Source organism: Helicoverpa armigera, chromosome 7, assembly GCF_030705265.1.
Source record: "Helicoverpa armigera isolate CAAS_96S chromosome 7, ASM3070526v1, whole genome shotgun sequence".
NCBI classification, from domain to species: domain Eukaryota; kingdom Metazoa; phylum Arthropoda; class Insecta; order Lepidoptera; family Noctuidae; genus Helicoverpa; species Helicoverpa armigera.
The window spans coordinates 3,996,625-4,022,603 of NC_087126.1; the positions used below are offsets into that span (position 1 = coordinate 3,996,625).

A 25,979-nucleotide genomic window follows, 5' to 3' on the forward strand; every position below is an offset into this window, starting at 1 on the left:
TCGGTGTGACAACAATGGTAAGGGTGAAGCTAACATCACAGTTCGATAGTCCGCGCACGTCCGTGATTGGTCATTTCAGTATATCTCTGTTAGACGCAAAGGGAATCTCGAATGAATTACGGGAATTGTTTACAACGATACACGCCAATTTGGACAAGATTTTCGATAAAAACGCCGTAGAATTAGGCGTGCGCCTGCTGTTGTTTAAGCAGCAAATACTCGGATCAGCACTCGAACGCGAATCGCTTAAAATGCGTAAAGCATTGTCGAACGTCTTGTTAACATGTATTTTTTATCACACACTTCGGGATTAAACTTCATAAACTTGCAAAACAATTTATTCCAGAGTATTGGAATATTTATTTTTCCAAAATGTCTTATAAACCTAGGTCTTCAAAAGAAAGTCTTTGGTAAACAGCATTCAAAACATTAAACACATAATGTGTGGGTGTTCTAAACATTATTTATAATATATCGTGGTTTTATTTCATTGCCGTAATTTATCATTACGTATTGATGTCATTGTAGACCCACCATTAACTGGGCTTAAACGATTTAATTTTCGACTTTCCCTCAAAACATTGATGGCACCTAATCACAGCCCACGGACAAGATAATCCTAAAATTTATTGGCCATAACAACAGACTGTCGTCAATCGAATTGATATTGTGGTCATACAGATTTATAAACAGTTTGGTGCTAATGAAATTACATTGAATTGCTATAAATTAGAGGCGACAATGTGCAGCTGGGGTGACCACACTGATGGCTATTTACATTTGGGTTAAATACTGGTCACAAAAGTAAGACCACCCTAAATGTTTGGGTGCGCTGTGGCTCGTAGTCACAATACTATTGGGTGTAAAATGTTTGGACCGCTACGAGGAATGAATGATGTAATTTATTGGGGCAGTTGGTCAATAAGCAAGATGACGCTGAGGTTACGGCCAATACAATACTATTGTGAACAATGTAGGCTGTGTGAATTATTTATTAAAATATTAAAACACGTATATTTGTTCAATTTACTGAAATGTTTTGACTTCAACATTCTAAGCTTTCTGAAAAGGACACGATCTAAAAAGGGTAACGCAGTGTGTTGACTCATACTACAAAAAATCTAAATAGCTGGCAGGTTATAATTAAAAATTAAAATATACATTTTTTTATAATATCGCGGTTATTCTCACGAGCTTCCATTTGGTTCATGACGTGTCTAAAATTCTTGTGGACAAAGGGCCGGGGCCGGTAGGGCAGCCAGGAGCGTAGGTAGCTTCGGCCTCGCGGCCTTCCGTCAATATCGTGGACAGCGGGACACCATTGTCACTGGTTCCATTGTACCCGCTGACGCTGCGAAGCACAGACCAAAAATCATTAATTTTGTATCACAAAGCAAGAACCCACAAATCGAAGGCCTGAAAAAAATTAGGGCCCATTCAGGAGCGGTCACTGACACACGATGGGATGAGCACTCGCGAGCTACGTGGATATTTCCATTTGAGTTTTAATTATACTATTTTATACGACGATGCGGCCGACAAAGCGATGAGGAGTCGTTCTGATATTGAAACCTTGCGTGGACTATGGATAATGATTACGTTTTTCTTCTTACATAATTCGAAATCACCGCAGTAGGTCAATAAATACTTCCTCAAAACTAAGTCTTTGTTCCCATAAAGCCATATTTTATTTAAAGCCACGCGTCGAGTACTTGTAAAACTAATAAAATACATAACGATGCTTTTGTTATTGTTGAATGTGAAGCATGTTACTAAACTCTAGTTAGAACTGTAAACGGATCCGTGCTGTTGCATAGTTACATAAATCATGGGGTTTTTGTGATTAATGTCACTGTTAAACATAAAGATTCATATTTAGTGCAGTCGAGCTCGTACTAAAAGGCTCCGTGACAAACGTAACCGGATTAGCCAGAACTATAAAATACGTTAAAAAATAATACTTTTAGCTTACTGTTTACAGATCACGTCTATAATTATTTATTAAAATCCTCCACATAAATTAAATGTTTTCGTGTTACCGTGTAAAAAACGTTTTTAGAGTTCCGTAAAGCTGATAAAAATGTTTAAGATTATAACCTAGACCGGTGTCTTCGTGGTATATTTGCTTACCACTCAACTTATAACTGATGACTTTACCTTTATAGTCTATAGTCTAAAGACGTATCAAATCGGACACGTTAGGGTTACTTTTTCTTACACAAAGTCTTTTCATCATAAATTCCGAGTCTACAGAACCAGTTCCACTAAACTCTCAGCCATACCTTCTGCGCATCCTATGACCAAAATATTTAAACAAACCATTCAACTATCAATAACGTGTGGCGCAACAAATGCGATTAAAGCCGCTATAGAGTCCCAACCACCACAGATGTTAAGGGGGAATTAAAAAGCATGTCAAAAAAACCTCTTTGTGACGACGAATTTCGCTTTATCCCGTAAACCGGAATCCGCGACCCTCCCTACAAAATAATGCTAATCATAATGGCATTACATTCATTCGTTGGATTTTGTCAAGTATCCCGAGATAGGTCTCGAATTCTCATCTTTTTTAACGTCTCCTTGTGCTTTTCTCATTATAAAACGTTAATGTAAGCGGCGGCTGCGATTGTGGTGGCTAATCAAAAATGCGATTTGCTAATTGTGTTAAATCGCTAAATGGAAGACGCCTTTTGGAAGTTAATGAAGTTGCTGCTTGATATGGTTTTCTATAAAAGAATACGAAACATTTTATCTTCAGGTATGACTTCGGTATTTGAAGACTACAAAATAATAGACTGAATTAACTAGAATCATTAGCATGCCGTACCCCATTAGCAAAACTTTCAATATGAAAAGAATATGATTTGACAATTTGGTAAAAATACGCACATTTGGCCACAGCATGCCCGGATAAAATAACAATAAGACCTTAATGCCGACTTTACAAACCATTAGCACAACTGATACAAAATATTTTGACATTTACTACCACCAAATATGTATGGCTCTTTGGGGATCGGCCATTAGATCCCTGGAAACACGGGAACAAAGTGAATGGCAGACAGCTAGGAAGATCGATTCGATTTATGCGTTTTTTGCAAAATCCCACAATGCTCCCTATTTATTGACAGATAATAGAATCCAGAAACCATAGGGAACAGTTGGCGAGTATCGATTCAACTTGTAATGTGGTTAGTTATGGTGATCAAAATCACATGTTGATTTCATTCGACATCATTAGGTTAATGTGGTATATCTTGTAGCCAAACGAATATATTATCGTGTCGTACATCAACACCTGTGCATAAATACAAAATTAGAAATATTTGGCTTGGCTTTTGTAAGGAATGTTTGGAATTACGCACTAAAGAGTTGTCACCGTTAATTCTCCGAGTCTCGATAAGAGTTATTATAAACAATTTTTCATCATATCAGGGTTCATTGAATAATGATGTCAATTTATCATATCGGGGACTTGATAGGTGTGTTTCATTAAGGGGATAAACTATGACAACCTAAAGAATGTTACTGGTTTTCGTTTTCTAAAAGTCGACGGTGAGGTAAGGGAATAATTGAGTATTTTAAATTTTCAGATGTTTGTTTATCGCGTGATTACTTTATAGAGAACCAAGGGATCCGGACATTTGTCTGTTTCGTACGAAATTTGGAGAGACGGAAGGTCAAATTCTACTGGTGGGAGTGTTTAAGAAGAGAAGTTGAGATTTACAACTTCCTGAGTAAAAGGGCCACACGTTAGCACAACGTTGATGCGACAGACGACTAACTAAGCTTATTGAGTATGTCTATTTTATAAACACATTAGTAATTAAGTTGACTTACGAGTTGGTCTTCAAAAAAAGTTGAAGATCGATGATGGCAATCGATGGTCGTTATCGATGATCACTGTCGATAAAGATCGCAATATTTTATCAAAACTAGTTTAGACGTGGGCTGGATAAATATTTAAATTATAAATGATGACTTCACCTTTTTGTTTTATTGAATGAGGACCCCATTAATTCGAGCATTATGCCTAGGCTGCGGCGAAGTTGTTTAAAACTAAATATCTCTAAAACAGCTATGAATTTAATAAGAGATAGTAACCAAAGTTCGTATTTAGTGGTTATTCATTAAAAATCTGCACTGAAAATTTTCTGCTTCACATATTTTTGTTAGCGTAAGCAGTTAAGGTACTACTCGATTTAATACAGCTATAAAATATGTAGGTCCAAACTTGAAAACCAATTCATAATTTCAATAAAATCATAAATCGTCGCCATCAGACGTCAGTGCGAAGTGCACTCGTTTAGATCAGTTAACTCTTTGCGGTACAATTTTTGTGTGTTCGCCGCCGAGAATGCCAATAAAGCCCTTTTCATGTTCCCGACGCCTTTTGTTTGTCCAACTGAATTGCGTGTTCGCTTTTACATTTGATTCTCTGATAAAATACCAAAGAAAACCGAAGTATTGAACACGTCCATACAGTAGTCCAGGCATTTTCAACTTAATGTTATTTTTATGCGGTATTTTTTAATTAATGTTCAGTACAGTTAGAATGCTTCAAATTACTTTTGTGAAATTAATGCGGTAAGTAGCTTTAGTTTTTAATACAGGGTGTAATTAAAACTTTTATTGTTTTGATAGCGAGCCTAGCATGAGGAAAAGGGAATTAAATAGAAATGCATTAGCATTGATAAAACACGAAACCGTCCATAAAGAATGATTGATAAAGTAAGGAAATTACTAATCACTAATCACCTACTTTACACTTTAATCCTTTAGTACCTGATCAGTCATATGAAGGTTCCCATAGAGGTTTTAAGGAACGTTCGTTCGAACTCATTACTTGTGACGTCATTCTGACAGCTGAGCTGTAGATAAAAAAGAGTTGTTGCAAATGCGTCATAACTCAGGTAGATCCCGGTTTGTAGAACAAAAGCAAATTGTAAGAAGTGATAATGGATTTGTATTGCATTATCAGCGATCATGTGAAAGTATGCACGTAGTTCTCAGGTGATAAGGAGTGATAAATATCGAAGGTATCTTGCATATCTTATGTATTGGAATATCTCTGAGATTAGATATAGGTAATTTTTGTTGTACCGTTTATTTCAGGTTATCATTTGGATTAAAAAGTAACAAGCAATTAAACGTTATTTATATTGAGCAAGCATAAAACATATTATTTATCGCATTACTTCCTTTTGTTGTAGATATTATGTATGTAGTTTTGAAATAAACTGTAAGAAAAAATATATTTTTCAGACGTACAAAGTTTTAATATACCTATGTATCGTACACGATACATAGGTATATTAAAACTTTATATATTTTATAAAAGCAAATATATATTTTTTATTCCGCACGCTTTTCAATTGGAACTCTATTGAAATTTTATGATTAGACAAAACAAACAAAGTAAGCACCGCCATGTTTATAAAAGCTCGCAAAGCGCGCTTCTGTTCATGCCAATCTTGCGGCGAGCAACTTGTTGCCGTTGTGAACTTTTTAACAGACGGAGACGCACGTATCGGACGTCTCTGTCGGGGGAGGAGCAACCGTGCGCGGGGAGCGTGCCGCCGCCGGCCGGTCGCTCAACTTGCCTGCGCTACACTCAGTTGCTTCTCACGAGCCTTCGAGAGAGGCGCTTGCTGCACCTCAGCTCGCCAACTCGTGCCGTTATGTGTCGTACTTCGAAACAAGTTTGACGGGAAATTCGTGAAGTTTTCCGAGCGCGTCCGGACTAACGTAGCGATGTGCGCGATAATATCAACTCAAACGGTGACAATTTAAATAAAGTGACAGTTTAAAGTGAGTTATTCGAGATGTTATCGATGGGATTATTGGCTGTGTGGTATGCCGCTTGGAGTTGGGTATACTTGGGTGCCGGTGCAGCGTCACTCACGAGCCGCGTCGCCGAGGCGCCTCAGGAGTGTGAATGGCAGCGAGTGTCGGGTGATGCTAGTGAATCCACTCGCGTCCAGCTGGCGTGCTCGCTCCGTACGGCAGCCGGCGCAACAGACCTCCTGGCCGGTCTAAGCTCGTCGCAGGCTCAGCGCATCACTGTCCTAGACCTACATTGCACAGATGTTCTCTTTTTTGAGAGCTCTCTTGATTTTGGAAGAAGAAAAGAAGAAGGAACACAACTCTTATCCCGGTTTCATAACCTTAAAGAACTGAGGATAGAGTCTTGTAAGATTCGCTATGTTCCCTCTGCAGTACTATCACCGCTTAGTGGATTAAGAAGCTTGTCTATTAGAACTCACAACACAGATTGGTCAGCGATGTCCATGGAATTTCATAGAGACACATTCCGGGGTCTTACTGATTTGCGAAGCTTGGATTTGGGCGATAACAATATTTGGAACCTACCACCTGAGATATTCTGTCTTTTGTACAATTTGAAAGAGTTGAATATAACACAAAATAGATTACAAGACATATCAAACCTAGGATTTTCCGACTGGGGCAATGGACCAACTGCTCCTGGTAAATCGTGCAACACTGTGTTGGAGACACTGGATATGTCCTATAATGAAATAAGGGCTTTACCTGACAACGGATTATCAAGTTTACGCGCGCTTCAAAAGTTATTCTTACAAAACAATAGAATATCTGCTGTAGCGGACAGAGCTTTTGTAGGCTTGAGTGATTTGCAAATTCTGAATTTGTCAACAAATGCTTTGACAGCCTTACCACCTGAAATGTTCCAGTCTTCAAGAGATATCAAACAAATATATTTGAATAATAACTCATTAAGCGTACTTGCTCCCGGATTGTTGGAAGGATTGGACCAACTACAAATATTGGATTTGTCGGTGAATGAATTAACAAGTGAATGGGTAAATAGAGACACATTTTCGGGACTAGTCCGTTTGATTGTTTTGAACTTATCACACAACAGAATCACAAAAATAGATGCACTGCTATTTCAAGATTTAAACAATCTTCAGTTTTTAAGCTTAGAGCATAACAACATCGCACGTGTAGCGGATGGTGCCTTTTCTAATTTGAAGAACCTTCACTCGCTTTCTCTGGCTCATAATAACATATTAGAAGTTGACAGTGGACATTTCTCAAACCTTTATGTACTGAATCAGCTGTTCCTCGACGGTAACAGGATAACAAAGGTCGATTTACGGTCTTTTGAGAATATAACGAAACTTCACGACTTGGGACTGAGTGGAAACCAGTTATCAGAAGTACCGGAGGCTATAAAAACACTGAGATTTCTGACTTCCTTGGACTTGGGCATGAACAGGATAACAAAAGTTTCAACGTCACAGTTCGAAGGATTAGATGATTTGTATGGCTTACGACTTGTTGGAAATAAGATAGAAAAAATATCAAAGGATACATTTGCTGCCTTACCTTCAATGCAAATATTGAACTTGGCTTCAAACAACATAGATCAAATAGACGACGGAGCTTTTGCTTCAAACCAACAGTTAAAAGCAATCGGACTGGACGGTAACAAACTAGTGGACTTGAAAGGCATATTTACTAACACCCAACCGCTTGTTTGGTTGAACGTGTCTAACAACGAGTTACTTTGGTTTGATTACAGCCATATTCCTACTAATCTGGAATGGCTGGATATGCACGAGAATAAAATTGAAAAGCTTGAAGATACATACGGACTCAAAGAATCATGTTCAGTAAAAATGTTGGATATTAGTTACAACAAGCTACGAAGCATCGATGAGTTCTCTTTCCCAAGCAGTATAGAGACAGTTGTTTTAAACAACAATAACATTGACAAAATAAGCCCTGGAACATTTTTACAAAAGTACAATCTGAATAAAGTTATGTTGTACGCAAACAAAATAAGAACATTGGAGCTCGGTGCCTTTGCGATATCGTCTGTTCCAGATGACAAAGATTTACCAGAGTTTTATATTAGCGAAAATCCATTTGAGTGCGACTGCACAATGGAATGGCTGCAGACAATTAACCAATTAAGTGACCTCAGGCAGCGCCCCAGAGTAATGGATTTAGAAAGTGTAAGGTGCTCTTTAACCCATTCACGAACCAGATCGGATATGCTATTGCTTGAAGTAAAATCTTCAGAATTTCTGTGCGAGTACGAGTCACATTGTTTCGCGGTGTGCCATTGTTGTGACTTTGACGCCTGTGATTGTAAGATGACTTGTCCAGATAAATGCTCGTGTTATCATGATCAAACTTGGACTACTACTAACGTAGTCGATTGTTCGAACGCTGGCTACGATCACGTGCCGGACAGAATACCGATGGACGCGACCGAAATATACTTAGATGGAAATGACTTGAAAGAGTTAGGGAATCACGTTTTCATTGGCAAGAAAAAGTTGCAAGTCTTGTATCTCAATAACAGCAATATAAATACAATACAAAATAGAACATTTAACGGTATTGAATCATTGAGAATTCTTCATTTGGAGAACAATAAATTGGAGGTATTGAGAAATACACAATTCACGAGATTACCAAATTTGAACGAGCTTTATCTCAGTGACAACAAGATCAAGGTTATAGAAAATGATACGTTTAATTACCTGCCTTCACTGGAATACTTAGGCCTAGACAATAACGGGTACGTTGATTACATGCCGTGGAGAGTCATTACAGACAGCGATCCCCGCACCCGTGTCTCAGTAGATGGGAATAACTGGATTTGCGATTGTAAAGACGTCAACCAGCTGAATCAGTGGCTACTAAAAAAGTCAAAAGACACAGAGAGTATGATGTGCTACTTTGCTCATGGTCAAGCTATGAATAAAACCATTGCAACGGTAGCAAAGGAATGTAAAACAGAAACGACTACCGAAGAGACTGGCACCGAAACATTGAAACGATTATTCATTGAATCGCATGACGGTGTCGAAAATTACATTCCATATATCGCTGCGGTGCTGATAATAGCAATTATTCTCTTACTAATGTGTGCTTTGCTCTTCATGTTCCGGGAAGATTTTAAATTATGGATGCATTCAAGATACGGTGTAAGAGTATTCACTTCGACTCCGAAAGATATGAACGATAACAAAAACAAACGATTTGATGCTTTTTTTGTGTACAATCCACGAGATGAGGACTTCGTGACTCGCGCCGTGAGTTCCGAACTCGAAAATATGGGACATACGTTGTGTTTACAACACAGAGACTTGCCATTGGTTGAAAGACGTTCAGGTGACAGTTTAGTGAGTGCCTCAGAAAGTTCAAAAAGACTCGTTATAGTGCTATCAATAACATTCTTGCAACAAGAATGGTACGCGGCGGAATCTAACGCGGCTATTCAAAGTGCAATCAATTCAGTGAACGTTAGACATAGACGTCAAAAGATAATATTCCTGGTGACGACGGACTTGAGTGCTATAAACATTGACCCAGACTTAAAAGTGTTACTCAAAACGTGTACAGTGATCGTGTGGGGCGAGAGAAATTGTTGGGAAAAGCTAAATTTTCGGTTACCGGATGTGGACGTGACTCTTCCAAATCGGACGCTTCATAATGCGAATAATATGAAAAGTGGTAACAGAGAAGCGTTTGGTCGTCATGGGAACTTGAGGTATACTGCGCCGCCAACTTCTCACGATCCTTGGTATAAGTATGGTATGAATCCGCCTGGTTTGATGATGTCGAGTCCGATGCACTCGACAAGCGCGAGCGCAGAGGTGTCCGCGCGCAGTACGGAGGACGAAACGTGTTCGGTTGCAAGTAGCGAAGGTCGGCCGGACGATCGGTTACCGCACCATCACAGTTACGTCTCCATCGATAATCATCAGTGCGAGGAACGACCTCTAAGGCCAGCACAACAAATTCCCATGTCGAGCACAACGCATCCTAGAAAGACTTACTTTGTATAGAACGATCATTGTGATTTAAAATGTATCTGTAAATAGAATAAAATTGTATAAACATATTATAAATTAACTGGCATATGTACTGGACGCAAATTGTGTTTGTAAGCTTATCTTTGTTGGTGCTGTAATATTAAAATTGTATTATGTAACAGTAATCAGTCTTTTATGCCAGACTTGAAAACTTTTTTTATTGTACTGTAAGTACTATTGAGTATTGATGACTGTAATGAATTCTGAACATATTTGTAGTATCTTTTGTACCTGTTTGAATAGCATTCACTGTCCACTTGTGTTTATGAGTTCTTTTTAGATAAATGAAATAAAATCAATACATTCCTTTTTGCATAGGTTGTAATGTAAACGAGTAATAATGTATCTTACACACACTGGTACTTTAAGGTTCCTGATTAATTTTAAGGCCTGACATGAGTATTTGTGATAATGTTAGGTACTTATATTGAATATATCATGTGAAGTGAGAACTGTGTGAAATATGTACTGTAAATATAACTATGTAAGTAAAAGGTATTGCAGAACTGAAATGTACCCTAGTCAATTGTAAATAGCCTAATTGTAAGAAGTATACGTAAGTAAATAATTTTGTGATGTAATTTTTAGCTAGGATATGAAATTTTTTCGTATTTATTACGCTTCCAAACGCAGAGTATGAATAAAATAATATTTTTATCTACTATTTTTGTCTTTATGTTTTACACAACCCTAAACCACACTTGACACATACACACAAATATTACTCGTATTACCAAATGCATACAGACTACTTTTACATTGACTCTTTCATACAATATAGAAAAAGCTGAAGTCAAGTCCAAAGCCGACCATCTGTCAAAGATGTCAATGAATAGTACAAACCATATATTTAACGAGTTGCCCATATAAATATGGAGCTAAGTACACTCCACAAGTTTGTAGACAGATGGGACACTCAAAAGTTCAGAAATATATCGAACTGTTTGCCTAACTCATACACTATCTAAAAGACCAGTCTCGTTTTCAAAAACTTTTACTGATACAGTATTTTGCTCACTGTTATATTAAATCTTAAAGCCTAAAAACTTTGAGGTAGTGTAAGTTTTCCTAAGTGAAAGAATTTCTGAAGTCGCTACAGTAGTTTCCGAGATTACTAAACACAAACTTTTCCTTTAACTATGAACTTTTAACGACAAGTTAACATTCCTCAGTGACAGATGACGTTAGAAAACAAAATGTAACTTTAAGTTATCAAGTCGTAACATTTCACAAATGCATATCTTTCATCGGAACAGGTGATAGATTAGGGGCAAACGTCAAATAAGTTTTTCATTGACATAATCAATTTACCGAACGCTTTGTTCGCCCATCTAGAGTCAAATGTATAAATATTTATTTTATCTAAATTGATCGAGTCGGATAAGATCACGCCCGAGTCCGTACGATTTTAATTTAAAAAGCGACCGCGACAGTGCGCGCGCGCCGCTGGCCCGCTGCGAAATTATAAATCATCTGCCGACCGGGCCGATGATGAATAAACAGCATTTTAATTGACTTTTGATTACGATGATGTCTCTTTATTGTTAAGTAGTGGTGTGAGCAAGTGTATCAATCGATTACGAGTCGAGTGCGCGCACGCATGTGTCAGGTTTCATTCAATGCGTATCATGTTGTTTCTGTGTTTTTATTCCTAAGATAACTCATAACATTTATAGGTAAGAAGCACTTAGGATTATTTCAAATTGAAAATTAATATTTTATTATGGTGTTTATTACCCAATGAACACTTGAAGGTGCGTTAGTGAAAACACGCTTCTGCTGATGTATTTTTACTATTATTAGGTACGAAGGAAAAACAGCAAATGTCTTAATCGAATCGCTCATGTAATATTATACGGGTAAGATTTCAAAGTTCGAATGTCGTTAAGGATTTAAATGATCGTCATCAAGAGGTCCCATGTCTATGACATACAGGCCATTCATTTAAGCGCCAAGACTTCGACAACGGCCACTCATCACCTTTTTACTTCGTGGAATACGATATCCTATCGTTTATTGTCCACGGACGATTGTAAACCCGTTCCGAATGGATCTTAGACATCTTAAACTTAGGTGGGAAATATCTAACTCGAAGTGACAATTGATTATATCCCTTGTAGAGACAAAAAGTGGAATCGTTCGATTAGTTATGTCGCCGGCGAGCGTAGGCCGACTCGAAACAATAGATTGGCTCTGCTTTATGATTCTATAAACGTTTATGTCCCTATAAACGACCTTTTAGCTTTTGGTGAAGTTGAGATTGTGATGTTATCGGTATTCAGACAGGTTTATTACAAAAGTATTAATGGCACTTCTTATGAAAATGCTGCAATAAATCGGTTGGCATTTTTAGGCCTTTTGCAAACTCCACTCGGAATATGTAAATCATTTCCAGTATCTACAACATTTGAGTGTACGTCGGGATTGTTTTATTCAATTTGTTTTGCTCTTTTAATGATTATACTTATTTGTCTGGATTCTAACCTCTCAATTTCAATACCGTGGGTGGGTAAACGAAGGCTGTCTCTTATTAGCCACGAGGTAAATGTATCGCATCCTCATTAACTGATACTTCCATAACCGTAAACGTGACCGCCCATAGCTATCCAAAATCGTAAATATCCCAGGCCCAACTAATGAAATGTTTAAAGAAAGGTTCCAACTCGTGAGATTCGCGTAGGATGTTCCGATGTCATAATAAAATAGTTCTGTTATAGCTTTATAAAAACAAATAAAATTCATGACGGTTGAATTAAAATTTGTAATGAAATTATTTATTGATTTATTGGCGATGATCGATAATTTTCTTGTATGGCAACATTATGTTTAAATTCGATTGACACTGAATCGCAGGCTGGCGAAGGTAATTACTGAGTCTAGGGATTACTGAAACCAGTAGTTGCCACATTATAAACAAGCTGTATGTTAACTTGTATGTTTCATCCAGCTGGTAAATTAATTACAGTTTTCTATAGATGATTAACAATAACACTAGTTAGTGGTAGTCTATAGCGTTGCCCAATGCTCAAGAGTCCGTGTTTGTAATAATTAGGGTTGCAGCTGCTTCCGTCGGTAGGAGGAGTCACAGGTTTTTTTAATAAATGTTTCGCTGTTATTGGTAGGAGCGAAGGAAGGAATTACAAATTTAAATTCGCCAGGGAATAGCCCGTGACAGTGTTGAAAGCGGAGAATGTAACGCATATGCTGTTGTTCGAAATTAACTTTTCGTTTTTAATGTTTCGAAACAAAGGAAAATAAACATTTAATTATATTCTGTTTATCTAAGCTAATCGATTCATTTGATTATAGAACCAGATTTTATATAACGCTAAAACATCGATGGATTGAATCATTTATGACTTAACAACTTAGATAAACAGCTAATTTTAATCGACAGATTTAAATTAATAGAGCCTAAATTTCACGTTTGTAACTTTGTGTGGTATTCTTTTAATTAAAATCTGCAAACTAAAAGATAGCAATAAAACTAGCGTTAGTGATAATTGCTGATAACGTCGGCAAAAAGCTTTTTGTCATAAAAATGATATAAAACGCCGAATGTGTTAATGAAACTAACGCTCCATATAAAGTTATTTATTTATGTAAAACACCGTAGCGTTACTTGGGTGGCTTGCAAGATTTGTAGCAGATAAAAATTTAATTTTAATTATTATCATTGATCGAGGGCGAGCGCGTAGCCCCTAATTTCTATTTTTGATATACGTCTACGTTTTAGTTCGGAAACATCTGTAGGCCATTAGTCATATGAAGCTACGGTATTAAGTTGAAAGTTTTTACTTAGCGGTAGTTAAAGGAATGCTCGATTTTAAGGATAAGGGTAAAATAGTATGGGACTAAGATCTGTGCGGATAATTCCCCGGACGTGCTATAGACGGATGCTCCGAGATAACGTGCATTTATCTAAGTAAACACAGACATAATAAATGCTTCTGGGTCGTACATGACTCACTGTGTAGCAAGAAAATAATTACTGACCATAAGTATCTATTTGCATAATCTTAGCAAATATGCTCAAGTACCACAGCAGAACGTGTTTCCTGATGGATTTTCTTTTATGTTATCTATTTCTTTTATGTATCTGTGGAGTGGTTCTTACTTTGTTTAAGATTTTTTGTACAAGTGCGTTTTTAGAACTTTTTAAATACTTTTAAATAATTTATTGTAGGGATATAAGTATTTTCAGATTCAATAATTAATCTAAATGCATATGTGTATACAATTAGATCAATCAAAATACAATTGATTTTATCTCAACTTGCAGCTTGAATATTAAGCACACTTAATTAAAATCCCATAAAGATAAAAATATTTAAAAGCCATTGAAAATTAAACTAAAACTACACCACGGTTAGTAAAAATCTGGCATATGCGAATAAATTGTAGGGGTGCGTCACAAAACATAATAAGTGGATGAAATTGAATACATTGATTAGGAGACAGAATGTCGCGCCTTGCCCGCAATATGTGTTCGTTAAAAACTACCCTGACTTACAAGTTTGGGGTTGAAAGGGAAATCTAAGCGGTTTTGTAAATTTTTATTACGTAGGTATATTATTTTAGTTGACCTGTTACTGTCAATTTCGTTAGTTTTTTTTTGGAAAATATGCATGTTTTTATGTGTCGTTTGAACTACCACTGGAAGGTATTTTTCGCGATCAATTACTTAGCATCTATCTGTACAAAATAGCATTTATCAAGTCTGCTTGAAACGGTATTCAAGGCTCACGGCCAAGAGATTCGTTGCAGCTAATTCACTGTTCCTCCATCCTAGACTGTAACAAAAGGAACAAGAACGCAACTACTCAGTTCCACAGAATGTGACGCTCGTCCCGTCGCCCCGTCTCCCCGGATCCACATTCCCTTTACGTTTTGCCGCCACAATGCTCCACTTATTCTAGCTTTTTTATTTCGGTCACGGTGCTTGAATTACGTAATTAGCAGTAGCTTATTGGAACTTTTCGGACGGCCTGTCGCTTACAATTGTGATTAAGTACTACGCTGAATAATTACGTACCTGCCACAAATTAAGTTAATTTAATTAAAACTTGTATTTGTTCGCAGGCCCATCATGGACCACCAACGCAAATGTCAGTGTAATTCCACACACTTGTTTGTTATTGTTAATAAAAAATTCAATTAGCGACAAGTGGTCACAAGTGCGACCTCTATCATTCATTTTATTGTATTTTCGACTGTAGTACCCCAATATATATTCCATTGTAACGGACCCCTATAAATAAAAATGCACATTTGGTGTACGACCCGATACAAAAGATTAAAAAGCAGGATCGCATAAAAAACATCAGTGGTTATCTATTAGTATCTAGTTAGAGTTACTCGTACAGATGTTACTGAAATAATAATCCCTCGTCGTGGCGTTTCGACACGAAAGCGAGGAGATCGTGCGTCGAAAAAAATATTATCTTTACCTGAACGGTAAGTTAGTTAGCGATAGGTCCCGTTAAACAAATGTGTGCCCACGAATAGACGAAGTGTTTTTTTAAGATTTGACAGGAATAAACTTCTACTAGGCTTTACTTGAATAATTTACCGTCGCTACTTTGTCGTTGTCGTGTTTGGATAATCCTAAACAGCTTGGGATTGTCCTCTCAAGATTAAAGGAAGGCGGTTCTTCTGGTAATTACACTAAAGAAACCTATAAATTAGTCCGACTTTAGTTAGCATAAATTGCGAAGTTAGTTGCCGTTGTGCAACATAGTATTCGGTAGTTTAGCTTTAAAATTTACAAAACGCAAACGCAGCAGCAGATGGTGTTTATGTTTGAAATTCAATACTCCCCTACTACAGCGAGCGTGAATATAATAACTACGTATACAAGTAGTCATGTTTCAATGGAAGAAACTCCAAGATAAATACACGTGGTTTGTTCACAAAACGAACACAACGCAGACAGATCAGTCAGTGGCAACAAGTTCGAAATTATTTCCTGTTTCGAGACACACCCATCTGCTATTGCCAACAAATCGCTTAAGAAAATATCGCATTTCAGTTTATACACCGAGCGCATTGAATGCGCGGATGTTGAAGGTTTGGGAGATTTCGGGGTGCCTTTTTGTGTTTTTTCGAGCGCATTACGAGATATTAAATGACTGCGGCTGAGGCCAATTAATGTGGATCTCACAATGGCTTACGATGGGCGTGCAACCCAGTTCCGACCGGAAAGGTTCGATCGCAATTCGCGATACACAATCGAACGAAATACGATGCCGTGCGAGGTAGGAGCCACCTGTACCGAGCTGTCCTTAGTAGTTCGCAATGAAAGCGAACTTGCACAGATTGCATTCGAAGTTATAATTTTACGTTTGACTAAACCTGTTCCGCTGGCCTTGTCGACGTACTATTTTGGGGAGCGGACGACAAGTTCAAAACTCAGCGGGGTTGAATAATTTGTCGCGGTGTGTTTAGGACACAGTAGGAGGCGTCTATCTAATTACTGAAACAGGTTAAGATTTATAAAATAGCTAGGCAGGTAATGACGTTAATGATCTAGACCGTGTTTGCAGTCACGATGCTATGGAGTGAAAAATAGGTGACATTTTAGTAATTAATTTGAATGGAATTCAAATGTTTTGAGATTGATCTCGACCGAGGTGTGGAGCTGTGATTATTATCTACTGATGATTTATGGTGTAGCTTAAGCAATGTTTACTCACTATTTATTTTATGGTAGTCATTCAATCTTAAATCGGAAAGATAAATGGTATGTATAAGTGAGTAATTAATACTGACCTGAAGTTAAATGGCCGAAACAAACTTTTGGCGCGAAGTTGTAATACATTCGCGGATTGTCAACTCAAACAGTGTTGCTAGCAATGTGCGTAGCGCTACTGAAAACAGTCCGACTGTACGACTTTAAATACGACCTTTTCAGTTTTCAGTTGACCATTTTGTGCGAGGAGGGAACGAGAGAGGGCGCTACGTCATATGCTTCAGTAAGTTTTTGCCTGCTTGTAGCTCGTACAGACTTATTTATATTATTGATGCAAAGATACAGTTTCAAGTGAGTTGGAAATGTTTCTGTGTTGGATAATCTCACTTAGTGAAGTAGCAAGCCAGTTCGTTCGTGTTAAAGTTAAATGTTTATAAGTTTTTGAAGAACGTTAAATTAAATTTTTGTTTTAATTAATTTTTTTTTGTATTGTTTGAGCAATTTTGTATGTTTAGAATTGTACCTACTATGTAAACAAATGTGCACGCCGTAAGGCAAAATGTATCGGGACTGTTGTAAAATATTATTTCCAGCTAATTTGTATACCTACATTTGGCAAATAAATGATTCCTATTCTTATTCTGTTAGTTAGTTAATTTTATATTAATTGATATAATTTGTTATATTAGTTGAATAAAAGCAGAAAATTGGTAGGATGGACCTCACTAGAGTAAAAAATGCTACCGATTATTCTCAAGCTTATATACGAAACTCACTATTAACTAGATGAAGTCGATTAAGTACCGAAGAAGGCAATTAGAAATTAATAATTCCAATTAACTCGATACAAAATCACTTGTGCAGTAATCGTGCCAATACCGCGGTTTACAGACAGTAATTTATATGTGGGACGACATTTAATATCGAAGTGATAAGTTTTAAATATAGTCCGGTGTTCTGTGTACTGTGCAGCCGACCGTGGGGGGTTAAGCGAATAATTGTGTAGCCGGCCTCCGCGGTAATATATTACGGCTCAATTGCTACCCTTAAAAGAACATCTTTTTAATTGCCTAATCTTAATCCAACTGCTAGGAGGTCTATCAATGATATATTGCTTGTAATTTCCGTTTCTATATATGAATCTGCGCAGAGATTCATAGGTCCTTCTCAGCTTTACTATTCTCCAGGCCTATGTATTAATATTTAACACTTTTGTTTTTTTTATACTTACTTAATTTATTCAATTTCATAATCCGAATTTATTCAAATTTTATGGCAGTGTAGAGGCTTTATCCAATAAAATAATGTGGCATGTAATTAATAAAAGTCTGTATAAAAAAGTTAGGATTATTTTATTATGGTGGCATTATAAACTGTTACAGAATAGACATCGAAGGAATTATACGAGTTGTAAAGGTGTATTCCATTAAAATTCACTCCGGGTGACTGAGACAAGTGGGTACAACAATAATAAACAGGATTTGGTAGTCAAGTGACAGCATGATTATGCTTTTCGGACCTTTTAGTTCTTCAAAATTTAAATTTATACTTTCAATTTGTTCTAAGCCTATAAATATTAAGTTACCATATCGCTCGTAAAAGTCACCTTTACCGCCTAGGTGTTACGAATACATTCGCATTTTAATTTATATGCGTAACCATAAATAACCAAATTGCTCAATTCTGTTCTTTGTTTAATTATATGGGCATAATTTAGTAAAACAACAATATTAATAAAACCGCTAGTGTTCTGCTATAAATGTGCCGTTACAACTAAGGCAGAACCATAGAAATTATTCAAGAATCCTGTAAGTTCAATAGTATAATGTAAAATATAGACACTCAATTGAATATCAGGTTACAGTAAGACGATTATATTATTTAGCATCATAAATAAAGCGGGTCACCCACTAAGATCGTGATAAATAACATGTAAAACGTTTATGGGGATATAAAGAGTTGTATCGAGCAACCGTTTTGTACCGGGGCGCTGCGCGAGCGCATTGGCCAGATAACTCTGGCGCGAACGCGATAAAACGAAGCTCGCGACTTTCGCGCTGGGTTTTGATGGACCGAAACGGGCCGGGTGCGACCGTAAGTGCGGCCTACTTACAGCGAATTTGAAAATTTTATGATCGAGGTAGTCTATGAGATTGAAGTTATTGCACCGTGTTATTTGTTTCAGGAGCTATCACGGATATCAGATTGTGTTTAACTGTTTACTCTTGTAACCTGTATATTTTTTTCAAGAAAACTACTTATAATCCATAAATAACCATTTGGAAAAAATCTCAAATGTTAGATTAATGATGTGTTTCAGAAAAGTTGTGGTTTGTCAGAGAAAGTATTTCCTAATGATGTGGAAGTTTCGTTGGGTTAATTGATTGATAGTTTTTAGTAACATGATATTCGTCAGAGAGAGGCGGCACACGCCAGTTCCCGCGCTATCGAGCTCAAAGCGCCCGCCATGTTTGCATTTCGATCCGCAAGGAACCTGTGTTTAAGTTGACTCGGGAATTATATCGCTGCGATTAGTGTAATAACTGGTTGGCTCGCGAGGCTTTTTCTTGTATCAGCGTATGCGCTTTCACTTCAACATCCCTTCGCATTGCATCGGCGATTTCGATTGTTCGAATCGGGCATTGTTTTCCGCGCCATAAAATTTATCCGTTTATTTTATGATTGCCTGTATTCTGTCTTGTCGGCACAATTAATTTCCTTTTTATTTTTATTCTTCGAACATCCATTAATAGTTATAAATTGAAAGCAAAAACAATCATGCTACGAATTTGATTAAATGACATCTCTCACTTTATTTTTCGCTGAAAGGTCATTTGTTCGCGCCTTCGAAGGTTCGATTTGACGTGAAGAACGAAACGAACGATTTCAAATGACTGAAATGATAATGCATCGCAATATCATTAACTTGGAAGATTGCACGGTGGGTTATTTATGCACGGACACGAACTCTGCGGGCCGGCTAGTGTGCGCCCACCCTTACATAAATCGCTACGCTTGTAACGTGAACGAAATTTAGAGTCGGGAATTGATTGCCGGCTTCACAAACATGGCGTGTTCGTGGTCTGGAGCCCGCGCAGTAATGTAGTAGTGTGTCCTGTATTGTCTCGTAAGGGAATAAATATTGATTGTACCGCAAAGAGGCGCTTGTAATTGCGTGTGCGGCCGAACGGAGCTTTTATAAAACTCGTTGGAAACCGCACGGAATGTAAACCAGAATGCTCCAGGACATTAATGTGTATTTATTGAGAGCGTCGAGTAATGTTTTTATCGGTTGCGTTTAAAGGCCCTGAACGTGGCGATTCGCCCGGATATGCGTTAGTATCGATGTCCTTTTGTTATTTAAACGTTACAGATATCGTTACTTCGCTGCGACATTTATATATTTGTCCATCGTTTGACTCATCCACAAATAAACATAAACGTAGATAACAGGGCCTAAATAAAATTAGTAATAACGTTATCTGAACAAAAGTGTGATGATTAATAATTGTATTAAAGGGAGCAGGTTGTTTATCTTAAACGGATGTTAAGTTGGCACTTACTGTTCGTGGATTGATATGTGAGCAATTACGGCGCATAGCAGCTGTAGCCACAGTGTACGACGATTAGTGCCTCGGGGGTATTAAAAAGCAACAAGAGCCAGTGCCAGTGAATAAGTTGTTACTTTCGTGAAATGTTTGCTATAATGAAAATAAATGCTAGCGTTTTTTGAACACTGACGTTGTCTTTTAAAAATATCTTTTCAGCTGTTAGTCATTCGGATGCGTTGATAAAAGCTCTCTTTTGTTTTTCTTGCGTCATTCGAATGTGCGCGCGCGCTTGTGTGTGTGCGTTATTTTTGGCTACACATATGCATGAATAACGTTGTGATGACACAATCGCATAATTAGTTGCATATTTGTGTTGTTGTCGTCTGGGTTATAATGAAGGGTCGTTAACATGAAAGTGGGTATCTCTATCTAGATTAGATTGTCGGAATGCAGTCGCGTTTAATCTATTTCTGCTTAATAAGGATAAAAATATGCCTAATGAATGAATATGCTTATTTTTTATCTTCAAAGAAAAAATACTTGCCTATTTACATTTTTCAAAGCAAATGTTTTCAAATAAATTCAACGGGCAAATATTTCTACCACATTGTACCTATACTGTGTAGCTATAAATCGGAGAGCAGTCAACTAACCGATGGTAACTGCCATGGATTGTTTCAATTTAATTCAATTAAATCAAGTGGCCACATCGGATGACGTTGCCTGTCCCGACTCGCTAGTGTTGTCACCGCTACCATGTTTACAGCTTGTATGAGTGAAATACAATGCACAATACTAAAAGTAGGTAAGATGTTTAAATATGAGCAAGCCGTGACCTATCCAATTAGTTATTTGATGATAAAATGTTATTGGTAGTGCTGCATATCTATTTGTGAAAACTTGTAAATGGCCTTCAAGTGTCATATTTTTTCTATCATATTGGTTCCTCTAGCTTCCGAAAATGTAAAAATTAAAAAATTGCTCTATTTTTGCTAAACAAAAGTATATTTTTAGTACCTATCGTTGTTTAGTCTTTCTCTCACTTTGTTTAGTATTTCTACTTCAAATAATTCAGCACTTCATTTTCCCTGCCCCTTGTACTTTAATTAAAAAATAAACTCGTACAGTATGTCAAAATATTTATTTACATATTTTCAATACATATCTAGTAAAACAAATAAAAAAAAAACACATTAACAAAATATCACAACAATTAAGATGTTTTTGATGACTAAGTTTTGTTCACACAAGAATATACTGCAGTCATCTCAGATTCGATATGCGATTTTAGTTAATTCTTTTCCACGGATTTCTGAGCGCAATAAGCGGTGATAGATATTTGATAATTGGTGACGCACCTCACTTGATGATTAAACAGGTTTTGTCGCAAGCTTTGATGGTATTGTGTCTGGAATTCCTTGTTGTACGAAAACAAATTGAGCAGTTTGGGAATTTAGATGGTTTTTAGAGTCTATTCTTACTTTCCAAATCGAAGTCTTAAGATAAGTTGCCGTAATAAGTCCTCATCCATTAAGCAATTTGAAACTATCCACGTTTCTAGGTCTTCATTCATTCCGGTTTAATGGGGAACATCTAAGATTTATCCCAGTACGGACATAAATATTCCTAAGTAAGATAGTGGACGAGCAAGTCCGTTCAAACAGCCCTCGAGAATGACAATTGCCGTCTTCTAATTGATCTGATTGAACCCGAATAAATCCCGGAGACAACTAGGCCTCGTCACCAATTGAATTAAAATCCATTTAAGACGTTATACCCGTCAATTCGTTTGATATACGTCGATTCGTCTCTCGTATGGTCAAGACATCTAAATTAATTTGATTTAAAATGTTTTTTAGCCTCGGGCGTCATACAAAAACGTTTGGTATTTCTCAATCACTAGTCGCTTAGTGGCTATTAGCAAATTAATACTAAATATTTGATAATTCGTTGCATAAATTGTCGATTAGATGAGTCATAAAATTGATTTACAGAATACATATTATGACTTAGCAATCTTCCTAACGATCTTCTAGTCATATGAATCATATTTTTGGTGTTTGACGGTAACAAAAGCCATGGTATTCATCTTGTACGAATACTGTCACATACTCCGTTCTTCCCACACCCGTCTTAATGTATTCTGTTAATTTACATGCGTATGTCTCTAAACAATTAAGAACTATAAAAACGTGTGGATTTTACGTCGGATTCCTTCGCATTCTCACTAGCTTCGTTTGTTCTCTTGAAGTCCGCATTCCCGTTAAGGATTCCTCGCATTAAATGAATCAAACGAAGTTAAGGCCAATAAAATGTTCGTATTGTACTAGCGAATGTTAAACGTCCGATACTTATCAAGAGAACTTACAAGTATGTTAAAAGTTTAAAGACAAACGGTTGTAAACTACTAAGACAAGTTGTCGTAATGTCAGTGAAGGTAATTGCGCAGGAAGTGATTATTTTGCTATTTAAAGGTGTCTCAGAGAGCAGTTTTAAATCCATTACCCTTTAGATGTCACACGGCAATTTTCCAGTAGCTGCTCTTTCGAATTTGCCCACACGCAGTCGGGTCACAATCAAAATGAGCTAATAACTATCATCTAAAATAGTTGAGCAGGCGTCAGTGAAAATTATGATTAATATCTGTTTAGGTAACGGTGTTCGGCGCGAGATGCCGTAGTGATGGGAATGTGGGGCTGGGAGCTCCGCCGTTTGGCTTCTAAACAAGCGTGCTTGTACAACAATGTCGGATAACGGTACAGGAGTTTTCCAAATACAGACTTACTTCCCTCTTCGTTGGTGGTTTGGTGTTAGTTTGTGAACGACGAAGTTTTCCTGTGTGAAGCACTTGTTGGTTTTTCACGTGGAACCTTGTGGTGACCGCTAACTTCGTAGCTCTACCTAACGTTTCACAAGCTCATTCATTGTCTACTGAGTAGTGGCGTGCAGTAATTTCTATTGAATTCGAAAAATGTAAAGGGCGTCACCTAGTTGATGGTCGAACGAGCGGTTACTTAGTTGTTGATATCCGTAATAATACTTTCTATCATTCACACGTTCTCGCAATTTCTTTGTTCCATGAAATTCCTACTTTTTGTACAGCAATAAAACAGATTTGTAATGGGTTACCGGCATTCAGTGTTGATGGAGTCACGCTTGATCACGTCGATGAGTGTCCGTTTTAAAGTTGATTCTAGCACCCATGATTATCTGAAGTCTTCGAGGTAACTGTGCAACTGTTTTGTTTCTTATTTTTGCAATTGAATTCCTGTGCGTAGAAGCCACTCTGCATAGATAACATTGAGATAGGTGATAATAAGATCACCTCGATCGAATTCTCAATGATTTACGCATATCTTAACAAGATTACCGATATCTCTTATCTTGTTTATATAAGTGGAACAACTTCCAGCTCGTAAATCTCAAAATCTAGATCCCTGTGTTGACTAATGTTCCCCGATTTTCGATGTAGTAATACATTTTGCACGCATTGGAACGTTAATCAAGTGTTTAAAATACGAATGTTGTGCTGTTCGATGTTGCCAGTCTTACAAGTCGGACATAACATCGCGGGATCGCGCTAGGAGGCGGCCTGCCGTTTCACTGAAAGCCCCCTATTTAATAATAGTCCTCGCGTGGAAGATTATCTGTGGTCGCTAGTCGGTGCGTCCGCCCTAAGCGCTAGCTAGCAGGCCTAGTAGCCCTGTCCGCCGTCATTATGCAATTGAAACTTAGTGAATTATTACGCACGATAATAATCTCCATAAATAAATAAATGGAGCGGTCGGCTCAGCGGCGGGAGATTATGTTGTGTTGTACTCTCAAGAGGCTTCCCTCTTCCGTGACGCTATTATATGATGCTTTGTTTTATTTGCTTCGCCTACAGAACATTTTTCTTAGACTTTAATAAAAAGGACGACGGGACTTCAACAGTCTTGCCGTACATGATAGCGTAAAATCAAAATAAACGTGATAGGCTAACCTTTATGGATGGACAATTGCAATAGCAATAGAGTAGTTAAGATCTTTACGGAAGGTATTAGGTACGGAATAATGCATATTGTGCATGACTTCTAGTCTACTAACTAAAATAAGGGTATGATGAAGAGTCATTCCTGATACCTCTTCTGCTGTTTTTACTCACTGTGTTCATTCATTCATCAGAAAATGATTTGCCCATTCAAAATGCCTATACAATTTCTTCAAGCAAAATATGTTACGGTAAAACATTTTTATGGCAAATCCTAAAAAGCCGGAAATGATATTATTTCTCTCGTTCAACCTTCGATGGATCAGTCATAAAATTCATCGCCTTAGGATTTTCTTCCGCGGAAATATCTTTGTCGGAATATTTCAAAGCAGTTTATGCCGGTATACCAATTTATTTTTAAGGCCATATTATTGCAACCAGAGTACCTATTTCAGAATCTGTATATAGTTGTGCGGAATCACTTTGATCAATTTAGTACCTACATTTTGAATGAGACAAGAGATGGCTTTGTTCTTATAAACTATTGATGCGACCGTTTTAAGATCACATGTAAGATCAGTGTCGGTACTTTTTTCGGTCTTTGCTAACAAATCTGTCTATATTATGAACAGAAGTTCTCAGAATGTTAAAGTTATGAGGTGACTACGTCATAAATACAAGTGGTAGACAGGATTCGTAACCTATACTGATACCTACTATCGAGTCAATTGCTTTCGATGACGTCACTCCATCTGATCAGGAACTGAAGGAAGCCCAAGTGCAATGCAATACGTCAAATGAATACGATATTAAGGCGAGGAAGTGGTCAACAATAATTCCATAACCGGCACGCGCATCTAAGGCGCCAAAAGGGGTCGGAGCGTCTGAGCGGGGCGAGGATAACAATACGCGCGCTAGCTTATAACTAAAAGTCGTAAGCGACAAAATGGTTTTGTAATTTTATTATTTAGAAATGATAATTTGATAAAAAATCCTACTACAATTTTAAAGAGTATGTATATACTCAACTACTAAAAAAGTTAAGAGGCTTTAATCGGTCCCGTTTGCCCATAATATGTGAATCTCTTTTTAAAAAGAGGTATGTTTGATATATTTTTCTCTGTTATAAAAGTTACCTAATCATGTTTCTACAACTAACAAAATAAGGTTTATATCATGAACTTTCAGGTAACCAAGTTGTATTTTGATCCGTTTTGTATTTACTGAGAAAAATTGACATCCTTGGCGCCAAAAATTCCAATTCGTCCTCTTAACATGTGTTATCAGCGAATCTGATTAATGCAATGCATGTGCTTACGGCGCGTGCGATCCAGTATTGCTCAGCACATGACTTGGGCAATACAGTGGTCTTTACTTCTGCTGTATTTTATAGCTTCGATAAAATACTTTACGTACTCTGAATTGTTTTATGGTAGACTTCCTTTAAGTATGGATCTTAAATCACCATTGAGTTTTTTTAGTTCTTAGCAATTTAGTTCAAGAAAGGATTTATCATCACTTGCCTAAACGTATTCTTTCAGTCATAAAATTGCGGTAAATACATATTATGGTAGGGCAGTCAAAACTTACTTATGGTGATTATCGTTATCTTGGTCTATCGGTCGATAAAGATCTACTGATAGGCAACACAATGAATCATCGTCACAACTATGCAGTGTTCCATGAAATCAAGGGATTTACCCAAAACGGATTAGCTATAACATTGCGTTTCTTGTATGTAGTCTTTACTACAAAACATGAGTTTTTAAGTAACTAGTAGTGCCACTAAGCTCAAGACTTCAGACATTTTTGAAGCCTTTGCTATTATTGAAGTTTATTCATTTATAAGACCGGCGTAGTCGTTCTGGGTTTGAAATAGCAAATCGGCAGGA

The 25,979-nt window shown here is 37.2% G+C and overlaps 1 protein-coding gene across 1 annotated transcript; it reads left to right on the top strand.

The window, feature by feature from the left end:
• The first annotated feature begins 5,584 nt into the window (after positions 1-5,584).
• On the top strand, positions 5,585-10,539 carry LOC110370261 (toll-like receptor 6). Its single transcript, XM_021326004.3, has one exon. The coding sequence runs from the start codon at positions 5,826-5,828 to the stop codon at positions 9,846-9,848; it is 4,023 nt and encodes a 1,340-aa protein (XP_021181679.2). The 5' UTR covers positions 5,585-5,825; the 3' UTR covers positions 9,849-10,539.
• The last annotated feature ends 15,440 nt before the right edge of the window (positions 10,540-25,979 follow it).

Excerpts from the sequence above, each read along its gene's own strand:
- LOC110370261 (XM_021326004.3), top strand. The coding sequence starts at position 5,826 with ATGTTATCGATGGGATTATTGGCTGTGTGGTATGCCGCTTGGAGTTGG.